The sequence below is a fragment of the Parasteatoda tepidariorum genome, chromosome 6 (assembly GCF_982258835.1).
Source record: "Parasteatoda tepidariorum strain Cologne lab strain chromosome 6, Ptep-v5.0, whole genome shotgun sequence".
In the NCBI taxonomy this organism is placed as follows: Eukaryota; Metazoa; Arthropoda; class Arachnida; order Araneae; family Theridiidae; genus Parasteatoda; species Parasteatoda tepidariorum.
The window spans coordinates 41,641,857-41,657,219 of record NC_141760.1 but is presented as its reverse complement, the minus strand read 5'-3'; the positions used below and the strand labels follow the sequence as shown (position 1 = coordinate 41,657,219).

General features: G+C 31.7%; 1 protein-coding gene across 1 annotated transcript; it reads right to left on the bottom strand.

The window, feature by feature from the left end:
* Positions 1 to 1,984: 1,984 nt before the first annotated feature.
* Positions 1,985 to 15,054, bottom strand: LOC107454403 (uncharacterized). The gene is made up of 2 exons (XM_016071598.5): positions 14,687 to 15,054; positions 1,985 to 5,642 (listed from the first exon to the last, which is right to left on the bottom strand). Exon 2 carries the CDS (start codon positions 5,423 to 5,425, stop codon positions 2,150 to 2,152), a length of 3,276 nt encoding a protein of 1,091 aa, XP_015927084.3. The 5' UTR covers positions 5,426 to 5,642; positions 14,687 to 15,054; the 3' UTR covers positions 1,985 to 2,149.
* Positions 15,055 to 15,363: the final 309 nt, after the last annotated feature.

Genomic DNA, 15,363 nt, shown 5'->3' with positions numbered 1-15,363 from the left:
ATTGATACATCATTTCCGAATTAAGTAAATGTTCAGTACACAATAAACAGGAAAGTAAGTTAATTTTTTTTACTTTAACATGAGTAAAAAATAAACTGTTAACTTCGATTGTTGCAGAGAAACTAAAATATGATTGAAAATGAGTGCCTTGGTATAAAATATAATATCAATTGATGTTATGCAAGGACCATTGATACATCATTTTTGAATTAAGTGAATGTTTAGAATACAAATAAATAGGAAAGTAAGTTTTTGTTACTTTAACATGAGGAAAAAATAAGCTGTTAACTTCGATTGTTGCAGAGAAACTAAAATATGATTGAAAATGAGTGCCTTGGTATAAAATATAATATCAATTGATGTTATGCAAGGCCAATTGATACATCATTTTTGAATTAAGTGAATGTTTAGAATACAAATAAATAGGAAAGTAAGTTTTTGTTACTTTAACATGAGGAAAAAATAAGCTGTTAACTTTGATGTAAAGAAATTTAAAGCGGTGTAAAGAATTTCAATAAGACTCCTATTTGAAGGAAAATGATTAAAAAAGAGAGTTTCGAAACGAGCTCTTCCCTTTTTGGAAAATTGCGATTTGCTTTCTGTTTCAAAATTATGTTTCTGGATAGAAGCCGTTTTGATCTGCTAAATTCCCTCACGTTAGCGTAAAACTGCACTCATAAAACTTTTATGCGCCATCCGAGAAAATATAGATATATTAAACAAAAAAAAACTTTGATGAAGCAAGTTTCAAAAATTTGCGTAATTTTGCTTTTTATCACCGCAATATAACTAACTTACTTTAAAAGAAAAACTTGTGAAAGAAGTTTTTCGAGGTCGCTTTTCTTGAAACATGTTTTTATTCTTTATTATTCAAAAACAAAAAGTATCTAATTCGAAGTTACTTTGAATTTGTCTTTGATTGTACGTACAGGATTACCCTCCACCTTTCAGAAAACAGAGGAGAGGTTTTTTCGATCAACATTTGTAACTACTATTTTTTTCCATCAAATACTTCTTGTAACTAAAGTCAGATTTCCTCCATGAAATACACTAATTCCCAATATAAAAAAAAGGTATCTAATTGATTTTAAAAGTAAATCATTGTCAATTTTATATTGAATTGTAGTAAGACATAAAGATTAAATCATATTAATTTTAAAATCTCGGAAATTTTAAGAAAACGCATATGGGATGACAATGGTTGTAATATATTCATTTATACAGTAATTTCCTGTTGCTGAGAATTAAGTATTTAGCTGAAATTTTTCCTCCATTCAAACCTGCTGCAATACTATTATGAGGAAATGCATGATATCGACAGAGAAAATGAAGTAAGTGAGCTGCAATAGTGGTTTTAATGAAAATTTCCCCTGATCACAACAGAATGTTCCCGAATTATCGGTCCGAATTAAAATATTTAATACTTCTAGAAAAGTTATAACTAATTATTTATTAAAAATATAGCTGTATATGCCAATCTCTCACTTTAAACTTGAATTCGTGAAAAAAAGAAGTTGAGGCATTAAATATATTATATCATAATATAAATAAGTTGTTGTTGTTTCTAATGCGACTTGCCACACGGGCAAGCCTACTTGGTGAAACCGAGCAAATTTAAGGCAGAGTGTGAGATTCTTGTTTTTCAGTGGCTCCATCCAATAGCCAAGAATTCGTCTTCAGCCACACACACGTCACAGCCCGTTTTATAGAGCGGCCCCATTCACTCGTCCATTCCTCCACAGATCGTAATTTGGACCTGAATTAGAGAACGATCGATCTCAATGCCAGTACCCCCAGAGGTATTGATTTGTTATGGGAACATGGAGGACTTTGCGACTAGACAGATTTAACGTGCATCAGTTACCATTTACAACGGCCGGCCGGCGGGGTTCAAACCCACGAACTCTCGGACATGGGCCTAGTGCCCTACCGACCAGGTTATCCCGACCCAAATAGTACGTAAATAATCAAATAGAAGTAAGGGATGCCTTATAATTTATTAGTTAGGAAAAAAAAGTTGCAAAACAATTGAACGAGACTGATTTATAGCGTATAACAAGGAATTAAGAAGAACTCACAAACTCTAAGATCTATGCATTAAAACAAGGAGCAAAATACATAGCTTTTCCAAGAATACCGAGATCTGTTATTATTTGAGTTCGTGAGACTGTCCATAATACTTGGTAAGAGAAACCACTGATGCAATAACAAGCAATGGTGGTAGCACTGTAGATATATCACAATACCCGTTGTTTAGTATTTCCTTTTCTAAACTTATTTCTATGCTTTGAATTTGAGGACAATTTAATTTTATTTTATCGATTGGAGGTAGGTATGAAAATACTGGTGAACGATACAAAGCTGGTAAATCCACTTTATTAAACTTGTTTACTACTGACTTAGAGCACAATTCTACGTCAGTAAAAAGTATATCTCTTACTTGAGGATTTTCCAATATTCTGTGACAATCTTTCGGTTTGAAATAAGCACCACTATCAATAAGCTGTTTGATGAACGAAATACAATCTTCCCCTTGAGAAAGAGCCCATTCTTCAGTTAAGTAGTTTAAAGGGGTGTCACCATTTGCATCAACAACATTGACATCCTTTTGGTGGCTTACGACGAGTTTAAAAAAATCAAAATCCCAAACACCAAAAGCTGACAGATGGGCAGCAGATTTATTTTCTTTATCATCGATATCAGTAAAACAAGTTATTTTATCCAGAATGCTTTCAGCATTCAGTGGATTTTCATCATCATACGAGACTAAACGTTCAATATATTCATGGATATAATAATAGAGAAATGTTCGACCGTCATTGTCTTTGATATCAGGATTTGCTCCTGTCTCTAATAGCATTATCATTATATCAGTGAGTTGATTTCTGCAGGCTAAATACAATGGCGTTTTACCTTCTTTATTTTTAATGTCTAAATTCGGGTTTGCTTCCAACATTTTGCTTACTGCCCAAGTATAACGTTCTTCAATAGCGAGATGTAGAGGTGTGTTTCCATCAGTATCTTGTATATCTGGCTTGGCACCTGCTTCAATTAACTTTTCAGCAATATAGCACACTCTCATGCCCACGGCATCTCCTATTGCATAATGCAAAGCAGTCCAACCTTGCTCGTTAACAGAGTTGATTTCATCATCTTCCTTTATCAGAAATTTTAAAATTTCTTCATTAGCATTCCTATTCCTGAAATTTAAATCATAAAAATCGTCTTCGTCTTTACATAAAAGCCTGTAAATGGCTCTAAGCGGTCTGAACATAGCAGCTAAACATAAAGGGGAAACCCCGACATTGGTTCTCGATCTTATGTTCGCTTTCTTATTCACTAGATATTTTACAAGCTCTAACTGTTGATTGTTAATGGAGTAATGCAAAGGTGTCCAATCATCTTTACTCTTTTCATCTACACTAATACCCATATTGAGAAACAACTCAACAACTTTCTTGTTACCATGACGCGCAGCAATGTGAATGGGTTTTTCCCCTTCTGAATTTATAATGTGAGGGTTGGCTCCCTTTTCCAAGAGGAAATTTATAACGCTAATTGTGTCTTTTTCGGCAGCTATGTGCAGTGGAGTATTATTATCTGGTTCAAATGAGTTAGGATCTTGCCCAAGTTCAATAAAAGTTTTAATAACTTCTATGTGACCATTTTGAGCTGCAACGTGTAGAGGTTTGGCAACTCTCTCAAACATTTCATCATAATCAGCACCTTTTTCGACAAGGAGACTGACAATATCAACGGCCCCCTTCCACGCAGCATAGTGTAAAGGTTTCCAACCCTTTTTGTTCCGCTCGTTAAAATCAAGCCCTAGATTCAAGAAATACTCTATTACATTTTTGTGTCCATGTTTTGCAGCCAGATGCAACACGCTATAATTTTCATAAGTCTTTGCGTATATATTTACTTTATTTTGAACTAAATATTCAATCGTTTCTAATTTACCCCCTTTTGAAGCCCAGTGAAGCGGTGTCCATTCTTTACTGCTGGGCTCCTCAATGCTCATTCCAATAGAAATAAAAAATTCTATTATTTTAGTTTGTCCTTTTGAAGCAGCGATATGAATAGCTTTTCCATAATCACTGGATTCAACGTGAATATCAGCATGTTTATCAAAGAGATACTGAACCATTTGAAGAAAACCTTCTCGAGAAGCATAGTGTAAGCACGTCCAATGGTATTTCGTATTTAATTCATTAACATCACATCCTTTATTAATATAAAACTCAACTGACACCGTATGCCCGTTCTCAGCCGCCACATGAATAGGCTTTTGGCCATCATTACTTTTGCTGTTGAAGTCCGCACCATTATTAATTAACAGTTCAATGACTCCTATATGGCCGCTTTCTGAAGCATAATGCAATGGAGTCCAGCCATCATCATCTCGGGCATTTATTTTTAATCCAAGGGTGAGGAAATATTCTACAGCATTAACATTGCCCGATTTGACTGCAAAATGTAACGAAGACTCACCATATTTGTTTTTGGCATTTATATTAGCTCCATTTTCAATAAGATCGTGAATTACATCCAGATGCCCGTTTAATGCTGCAAAATGTAGAGGTGTATAGAAATTTTTATTGACATCTTGAACATTGGAACCATTATGAAGAAGGAAATTTAGTACATCTCTGTGTCCATATTTTGAAGAAAAATGAATTGCTTGATTACCTTCGTCATCAGCAGCATGAATGTTGGCTTTATGTTTCAAAAGCACCTCAACTGTTTCAAGCTTTCCCTTAGATGCAGCTAAATGTAATGAGGTGTAACCGAGTTTATTAATCGTGTCAACACCTACTCCTTTAAGTAAAAAATAATCTACAACTTTTTCGCAACCATTTTTCGATGCAGTATGTATGGGTTTCGTACCTGTATTAATATCCTTTGCATGGATATTAGCACCATTATTGACTAGATATTCCACAATATCCACATCATTGTTCAGAGCTGCACAGTGCAATAATGTCCATCCATTTTTATCAGTTTCATTCGCATCACCACCTTCACTGAAAAAAAATTCTAGAATGTTTCTACGACCAAATCTGGATGCAATATGGCAGTATTTCGATCCCATATAATAAGTTTCAGCACTCGCATTTGCTCCATTTCTGAGTAAAATCTTTACAATTTCTAAATGCCCTTTTTCTGCTGCGTAGTGTAAGGGTGTGCGCCCCTGCCTATCAGTTTCACTAACGCCAACTCCTTTTGTTATAAGCAATTCAATTATATCACATCGGCCAAACAGAGATGCTATGTGTATCATCTTACTGGAACTATCTTCGACTATGATTGCATTAGGATCAAGGCCTTCTTCTAACAGGCATTCAAATTCTTCAAGCATACCGTGTTCGATGATAAACATTGCTTCCTGTAATTCAACATCACAGAACTTACGTTTGTTTTCCATTTTGAAAGAAAAGTCTGCAATATTTTCACTCGTTATATTATGCAAATTATTCGGCAATAGTATGCAAATTTGATTTCAATTGTCAGCATATCTAAAAACAGAACCAACACTAATGGAAATGCGCCATTTTTCTTCTATTCGGTATATTCCTTTTTAAGTAGGAGTGATTACGTGGGTCATATTTTCAAGAAATATTTTTCTAACAAATTTTCTTTTTCTGTAAAAAAAGAAAAGAATAACTATTAGTAAAGGAAAATTTTTCACCTTCTCTAAAAAGAGTATCACTGGGACTAGGAGTAGGACTGGGCTATAAATCGATCTATCAATTCACTGACATATCGATTTAACGCCGATACAGCGACTTTCGTTCCAGGCGATGCATCAGAAATCTGATTTAAGCCGTCGAGTAAAGAAGACGAACGATATAGCGATACAAGACACGCAAGGATCTTCTCTTACGTTCCGATGCCAATTCGCGCTGTGGAAGACTATGTTCGTTTCGCTATGTTGAAACAGCCTTGACGGTAGAATCAGAATCAGTTTTGAGAACATATATCGTGATTTCGCATGTTCGTTTTCGCGCCTCTTAGTTCTTTTCTTTTACTTTGTCGCGACTTGATATCCTTCCTTGTAGATTATTTTCAGTGGGATTGACTTTGTGATCGCCGTCGTTGCCTTGTTCTGAACGTAATCTATTATTGAAAAGAATATATAAAGAAGTGTTTCTTAATTAGGTAAATTATTTTTTTTAAACAAAATTTTTTTTAATTTTTAAATGTGAAAATTAATTTTGAGTAATTTAAGAAATTTTTTACATTATTGAATTTATTACAATCGGAAATCTAATTTAAGGTGCCAACAAAGAATTAAAATACAAAGTAATTAAATTTGTTATCTTTTATTTTATTTTAATTTATTAAAAACTTTTTGGATAAAACTTCTAATAATTTAATGGGTTTTTATTACTGATTTTTAATTTATAAACCTTTAGTTATTTTTATAAATAAAATTATAACAAAACTTGTTTTTCCTCTCTTGGATTTGGACATAAGTCAATCAACTTTGTTTATTCAAAAAAATTAGTAAGGTTGACGACTTTTTTTTTTAAATCATTTAGCACTTCGTTTTATTAAATAGCATAATCGTGTTTTTTAATTTTCTTTCAATATTGTCAGTTAAATATATTATCGAATGTCATAATTCTTTTGTTTTTATTTTCAAGAAATTAAACCTTACTTTGTTTTTTCGTTCAGAATTCGGTAATTATTCAATTTAACTTAATTATTTATGTGAAATAATGATAAAAAATAGGGTTGTTTTAAAAGCGTTTTTTTTTTTAATTTATTTAGCACTTTGTTTTAAGCCTTCAAATAATTTTTAACGAACTTATTTTTTAAATTTTCTTTCTATATTGTTAGGTAAATATTATATTGATAAATTTCAATTTTATTTATATTTTATTATTTATTTTTAAGCTAAGAAATCTTTTGTTATTTGAGCGATCATTTTTAGAAAATATAACATTAATATTTTTCTTTAGCAAAACATAATCAAATTCATAAATTGATTTAAATCAATCTGAGTATGAAGTTTTGATAGAAATTCTACTTTCTGTGCCTTACAAGTAAATGAAATTCAAAAATACTATATCGCGATACATCGCTATATCACGATTCAAAATTGACGATACATCACGATATAAAATTTCTTATATCACCCAGTCCTACTCCAGTGTTATGAAATGTGTTTATTCCTTATTTAGCAGTATGCATAAAGCGCATAATAAAATAAACAAATGAAACAAAGCATATTGGAAACCTTTCCTTTTGTTGTCAAATTTGCACATTGCTATCCTAAAGGTTTAAGCATCACACAAAAAATATGGTATTTAAACTGTATAGATATATTTAAGTTACAAAATCAGACTTGAAAATGTATTCTCTGTAAATTAAGTTACTGTTGTCTTGCGGATTTAGATCATGGATACAAGATCCCAAAACTATGGAGGTAGCTGAAATCTACTTAATTTTATAAGTCAAGATAATTTAAAGAAAGCCTCATATTTTCAATTTTCATTTATCAAGGACCATTGGACTGACTCCGCTTTATTTCGGAATCATATATGCATATTTATCCAAGTTAGCATATTTATGCAGTATTATAAGTTAGTTGAGTTGAGACAAGTTAGTTGAGTTGAGACAAGTTAGTTGAGTTGAGACAAGTTAGTTGAGTTGAGACAAGTTAGTTGAGTTGAGACAAGTTAGTTGAGTTGAGACAAGTTAGTTGAGTTGAGACAAGTTAGTTGAGTTGAGACAAGTTAGTTGAGTTGAGACAAGTTAGTTGAGTTGAGACAAGTTAGTTGAGTTGAGACAAGTTAGTTGAGTTGAGACAAGTTAGTTGAGTTGAGACAAGTTAGTTGAGTTGAGACAAGTTAGTTGAGTTGAGACAAGTTAGTTGAGTTGAGACAAGTTAGTTGAGTTGAGACAAGTTAGTTGAGTTGAGACAAGTTAGTTGAGTTGAGACAAGTTAGTTGAGTTGAGACAAGTTAGTTGAGTTGAGACAAGTTAGTTGAGTTGAGACAAGTTAGTTGAGTTAGTTGAAGACAAGTTTTAATCAATATTTACTTAAAGGTCATCATATGTAGTTTTCGATGTACCGAGAATCTGATTTTTAATTAATTACTCAATTTTAAATTGTTTCATGAAAAATTTTAATCCATAGAGACTACAGCAGTGAAACGGGTATTTTCGTGGTTTGATAAGAATGAAGCGAGAGCCATCTTGTTGTAAAAACTAAAACTCAAAAGCATTAGCATAAAATAGCAGCATTAAAGCATGGTGAATATTAAAGGAAGTTCTAGAGTCATCGTTAATGATGTTCCAACATGCCGTCAAAACCTGTGTAAAAAACTTTCAGATCACTGGTTCGACTGTTTGTTCAGAGAATTAGCACCATGACTGATAATTCAAGAGTTAAAATGTATTATTCAGGAAAAAATTCAAAAATGTCTGCATTGTGTAATTGAAGATATTAGGAGAATTTGCAGGGGGTGTATGGAGGAATGCTGGTTATTTAAAACACATAATTAACGTGAAGGGAAAAAAAATTAAATTTTTCCGTTTTAAAATTTTAGGCATTTTAATTCATCAAATGTTTTTTGAACTGTACAAATTTAAAGTCACTGGAATACTCCTCGAACCAATCCATGACGATTCGACCCTTATGACATGGTGCATTATCCTGTTGGTAAACACCATCCCCCGCAGGAAAAACTGTTGCCATGAATGGGTGAACCTGGTCTGCAACTATGTTCAAGTAGCTAACAGACGTCAGAGGTTGTTCTATGAGGATTATGGGTCCTAATGTGCCCCATGAAAACATTGTTCCTGGGCGAGAAACCATGAAAATCTGGGCGAGTCTATTGTTATAGATAGAGGGTGGTCATAATGTAATGGCTCTTCGGTATAATAAATATATATATATATTTTAAAATACAAACATTTTAAAATTTTCACCACAAAAGAGCTGGAAGTAAGTGGCGTTGCATATGAACTTTTAAATCATTTAAATGTAGTGATGAGGGAACAAAGTTCAAATGAATTAAAAATAAAACAATAAAGCATAAATGTGGCTACCACTAATTTATATTATTTTACAAAAAGCGTAGAAAGTTGGTACGACCCCTGGTTAAATACAATATGTTATCGAAATCTTTTTGCTAAACTGTATATAAATTAGCAGACTACTTAAACAGAAGCATCAGATTTAATAATTTAAAGAAAGAAAACTATATAGAAGCAAAACAACGATAAATAATGAGAATGAAATTATACTAGGCTTGTCTTAAGCAAAGTTCCTCGTAAGTGTACCAAGTTTAGGCATTAATCGCTTCATGTAAATATTTTTTTTAAATTCTTGTCCTTATATAGAATCAAAATTTACAGTAAGTTGCTACCCTCAAATTTTAAAGAATAAAAATCCAAATATGTTTAAAAAAAATTATTCAGAGAAAGTGCATTTTTGTGTCTAGTTTCACAACTTAATTACCAGCTAGCACTAATTAATTAGCATATATGATGTCATCCCCAGAAACCATTAAGATATACACTTAGTACGCAAAAATCCAATCATTAGAAGGAAAGTTATTCATTGTCATATCTTTCTTATCTTGTGCACTGTACACTTACAAGGGAAACTAGGGAAGTGTGACTCGCCAATATTGAAATAAACTAGTGGGATGTATGCCTTATGAGGAATAATTTTAGGGGGCAACATTCGTTTCGGCCCATAGAAGGTCCTGTGAGAGATAAAAAATAATTCAATATATAGAAAAATCGATATTTTATTACTTCAATGCAGACTATTAGTTATTGTAATTGTCTCATACTCCAATTAATTTGTAATTAATTGGTTAATTAATTAATTTTTTAATTAATAAATCAATTAGCAAATTAATTAATTAATTATTAACTAATTAATTATTAATTAATTGATTGATTTGCAATTACATACTCCAATTAATTTGGAAAATTTTTGAAAAAAAGAGTAAAAAAAATTGATGTCAATTTTTTTTTTTAAATTAACCTAACAGGTTTTTCTGAAAAACTACAGATATATGAAATTTTCAAAATCAATTTTGAGAATAAATATGCATTATATAGTATGTGAAAGTAAGTACCACAAAATTAATTGGAGTATGAGACAATTACAATAACTAATAGTCTGCATTGAAGTAATAAAATACCGATTTTTCTATATATTGAATTATTTTTTATCTCTCACAGGACCTTCTATGGGCCGAAACGATTGTTGCCCCCGAAAATTATTCCTCATAAGGCATACATCCCACTAGTTTATTTTAAAACTGGCGAGTCACACTTCCCTAGTTTCCCTTGTTAGTGACACTTAAAGATTACTGAACACTCGCTTTTTTAGAGTTTTCCGGCTATAATAAAGCTTCCAACTTTTAAGAATTTTTTTGATATTTTATTTAAAGTCGTAACAAAATTTATATGTTTGCCTGTTTTTAATTAATAATTTAAATTTAAAACTATTTGTATTATTAATACGTTTATGAATAAATTAAACATATTCATGAAAGATATAGTAATCCGACGATGGTGTTTTTAGTTTTGGGCAAAATGAACAAAACACTTTTGCCCACAATGGTAATTCAAATGTAATCTTATGTTTTGGAAAAATCATTTTCAGGAAGATTACAAGTTGGCAGATGTGTAACAGCAAAAATTCCATACTTGTGATAAAGTATGCTTCGTAAACTACAAAAATTGAAACTGGATAGTATTTCTTTTGCAGTATGCGATGAACTACCGTTTTTTAATTTTATAAAAAATGTTCGAAGGTCAGAACTATGAATGAAAATTTTGTCTACAGACATTTTTAGCAATACTAATTCAATGACGTAGCTACGCTATCTGCGTTGATCATTGGGATTTAAAAAAAATATTTAAGCATTAAAGAAAGTGAAATAAACTCAAACAGAACTGCCTATGCCTAATTAAAAAACTTCATTTGCTTCAAAATTATACGAAATGAAAATAATAGTAGAGAAGTTTCAAGCGCTCAAAAATTGGAGCCCATTTTCAAGACTTATCAGAAGTGAATGAGAAGAAATAAAGGTGATTTCAAAAATAAAAAGTTTTGTATTTTAAATCACTTGTTTTTTCTCAATCGCGTCTGACAAGTCTTGATAATTAGCGGCTATTTTTGAGTGCTTAAAACTTGTCAACTGTTCTTTCCATTTCGTATATTTTTGAAGCGAATGAAGTATTTTTTTTTTTATCAAGTATGGAACAACCGTTTTCTTGGGATTCAATAAGGAACTGTCTATAGTTTAATTTATAACAAAGGCTAATGCAAAACCAGCACTAAAAATTCACTTTTCAAACATTTTTTATGAACCTACTGATTGAAATTGTTATACGATTTATAGGATCGAGGACCAATATGTGACCTTTGTGATCGATGTCCGAATTTCAGGCCCGAGGCGCAAATTCTTTTGGAGATTCAAGAGAACGTTTCGACTCAAGGATAGACAAAAGTACTTAGTAAACACCGAAGAAAAGTTTAATAAGTAAAATTTGAGTTTCTCTCTTAACTCCAGAATAGTTTATACTAAGATTCCAAAAATTGAACAGACGTACATAACAGAAATTAAAACATAAATAAATTATATTCTAATGTCCTAAGTTAATGGAGATCAAACTCTTCAAGTTATTGTAGAATCTCTCAGTGATGATACTATATGAACATATTGACACCATTGATAACTTAGCTAAATTGTTTTACTAGTATTGTTAATAGCTGCTGCTTTAACAAATGTTAAATTCACGAGTATAGGCATTTAATGTGGCCTATAGTACTAGATTTTTTTTCTACTCAAAAAATATTAAGTTCCGGAGAATTAAATTAAAAGCATAAACGTAAAAAAATTTCCAAAGTGTTATTGACGCCAAAGATGATTATTTTCGTAACTATGCAATACCGGAGTTATTGTAATTGGTGCAATTTCAATCGGAACCAAATATATTTATATAAGTACAAAGTGTTTTAATAGTATATTTTGTGCCTATTAAAACTGCACCAATACTGTGCATTTTTATTATAGATACCACGGAAAAAAGTTTATTACGACCTCTCGAAGATATTACTGCAGATAATTTCTTGAATGCGGTTAATTTAAAACGTCACGATTTGACCTCGAGCAACAGCATTGTGCCAGATGGTACCGAATAAAGACGATCTTCATTTTTATGGGCCGAACTACTTAAAATGTGTTTTGCTAAATCTAATAACGCAAAGTTACAGAGAAGGCCAACGAATAATAATAAATACAAAAGACACTCAAATTACTTTAGCTTTACTAATTGTTTCAGTTATTTGTCTTTCAGTTTTGGGCAGGATTTTGATACAGTAATTCTATTTTTTTCCACTCCTTACGAGAAACGAGTCTTCAGCTAGCAATAAATAAATGGAATTATTTTTGTTTCGGCAATGGTGGTATTTTGCTTGATTCGTCATTGGAAATTGATTATTTACTACTTTTATTCCCTATGAATAACTGGTATTCAATTATTAAAAATCGATAATCAATAATATTAACCATGCTATATGATGCACATAGCTGAAAGACACTTATTGGAACAACTAATAAAGCTTAAATGAATTGAATTTTTTTATTTCCCAGTTATTTAATCCTATTATGTTTAGCAAAACAAGCTCATCTTAATAAAATCTCCGAGAACGATGCTATTAGTCGAAGCCAAATCAAGATGTTAAAAATTTATCATTAGAAAATGAAATTGTTTCCATTATTTTTGCTCTTTAGTACGCAATTTAGTTAAACTAACTCCAATTTACCATTGGTTTTAAATTGTTTATTTCCTAGAAATTAAATACTAGATACTTAACGGGCTTCGCTTATTCAAAATGGAAGGGAAAGAATATGTGCTAAATTAAACAAATGACACATTTCAACAACCAATCTGGATTGAGATTCCCCCATTACGTCATTTACAGGTATTCCATTGAGTAACAATAAACAAAACAAACGCATGACTTAAATACTAATTCGATGCAGTAGTCATTACGTGTCTTCTAAGCTTAATCCTTGAGCTCACAAGACATACTGAATAAAAAGTGCTTTATCAAATAATTGATTATTAAAGAACATTCCAGAAATTCAGTTTCTGATTAAACCTATAAGTTAGACAACGTTGTGTTGTCTTTTAAATATTTGGAAGAAAAACAGAATTGCGTACTTGCACTTCAAGAAGATCACGGATATCCACACATAACCTATGACGTCAGCGCAAGCTGATCTTTTATAAGCAAAATGGCGTGTAAAAGTTAAGCTAAGTGACTCCATTTAAGTTAGAATGTTAATTTACGTGATGTTAATTAAATAAAAAGCTGAATCACACATCAAATTCGTTGAAATAGAATTCTTTCTCTTTTACGTCTTTTACTTAACTTTGCTTTATTATTTATGTATTTTATTGTAACCGTATTTTTGCTTTGTGTACCTGACAATTTAGATGCATTAATTAATTTAAGTTCTACACGGCTCCGTATGTAGAATGCTACACTTAAGAGAATTGATACTTGGCTGGCTTGGCTTATACGAAACAGAATGAAGAGAACAGTTGCTACCGTTAACAAATGCCACGTCTGAACAACTGATGAGGAACGAGATACCAACTTTAAGTCAGTTGCAGGTATTCAACAGTTAATGCTTAATGGTTAACCAACAATAAAAATTTTCTAACAAATTCCTCCCCCGTAACGGACTAACTCCTTTTTGTGAACTATTTTTAGATGGAAGCTGAAAACTCCTCCTGCACCAGCTATCCGAATATCAAGACCCTGGCACAAGCATTTTTGGTGTTAAGAAAGATGCACCCTTCCTTTAATTATAATTCAAGATGCTTTTTCAAACTTTCATAAAATTCCTTATTGGTTCCATTGGAATGTAGAAAAAATAAGCATCAAATATTTTAAAATACTGTAGCATGAAAAACCACTACAATTATTCAATTCCCACTCACTAGTATATAAGATTATGTTAACTACAATTTCTCCTGATCTTACTTTTGATAGATGTTCGATAGCCAGCCATACAATACAATGTTGATTCTCGGAGTTTCAATTGATAGTTAATACAAATGCGAATGCAAATAAATTTTTCCGCATTATAATGCTTTTAGTAACTAATTTCAACATTAAATTGGACAACCATATTTATATTTTAAGCAAAGTCAATCTTAAAAAAGAATTTGATAAACACAAATGCTTTACACATTTAGTTTTGATCTAAATTTGAGAAGATCTTTTTCTTATCAGAGGCAATTTATTTAAGTAAGATAAATTAAGACTATACTTAGTATTTTTTAACGTTTGAAGAATACTACCTTCTTTTTCAATATTTAACACAAACTAGTTTTTTATTTTCCATTTGCAGTTTCAGAATTCAAAATACCCGATTACAAATATCCAGCAGTCAATACAAAGCATATAAATAGAATTTGTTATATTAAATAATAATTTTGGATTACTAAAATTTACATTAAAGTTTTATTTTTATTGTAATTGTTGAACATTAAAAATAGTTAAATAACTAACTAAAATTGCCCGATAAATTTTCAAACATATTCTAAGAAAATTATTGAGTAAAAGATTTTTTTAATATATGAATTTCGTTCAAATTAAAAAAAATTTTTAACTTCAATACCATAAACTTACCTCAGCTAAATAAATATACAATAGAGAACGAAATTTCAGAAGCGTACATTGCGAAGATCTGTAGAGTCTCGAATTTTAGATTTCGCGTAACAGAGACATGTTGAAAATGAAACACTACAAAAATCAACATGAATACAAAATGCTTTCAGAAAAAATATTTTCGAAAAAGCAATCCAATTAGCGCGCCAACAGTTTAAACTGTCTCTCGTTCGTAAAAAGTTATTATTTGTGTTTCATGAATAGAATTCCAGTTTTCAGTTGCGCAAAAGTCCTCGTGACGAAATGATTGGTTTATTGGAATTACATACATTTGCAGGCTTGTGTGCTCAATTTAAGTTTATAAATCTTTGTCAATAGAAAGTTGTTTTTGTTGTTGTTTACGTCGCACTGGAGCTGCACAAAGGACTATTGGCGACGGTTTGGGAAACATCCCGGAGGATGATCCGAAGACATGCCATCACAATTTTGATCCTCTGCGGAGGGAATGGCACCCCCGCTTCGGTAGCCCAACGACCTGCACGCGAAGTCGAGCACTTTACGGTAGAACAGTTTAACGAGGACCCATACCGCACACCCTCGGTCCCTACGCAGACTGATCTAAGTGGTCACCCACCCGCACACTGACCGCAGCCAGTGATGCTTGACTTCGGTGATCTTCTGGGAACCGTGTCTTAACG

Excerpts from the sequence above, each read along its gene's own strand:
- LOC107454403 (XM_016071598.5), bottom strand. The coding sequence starts at position 5,425 with ATGGAAAACAAACGTAAGTTCTGTGATGTTGAATTACAGGAAGCAATG.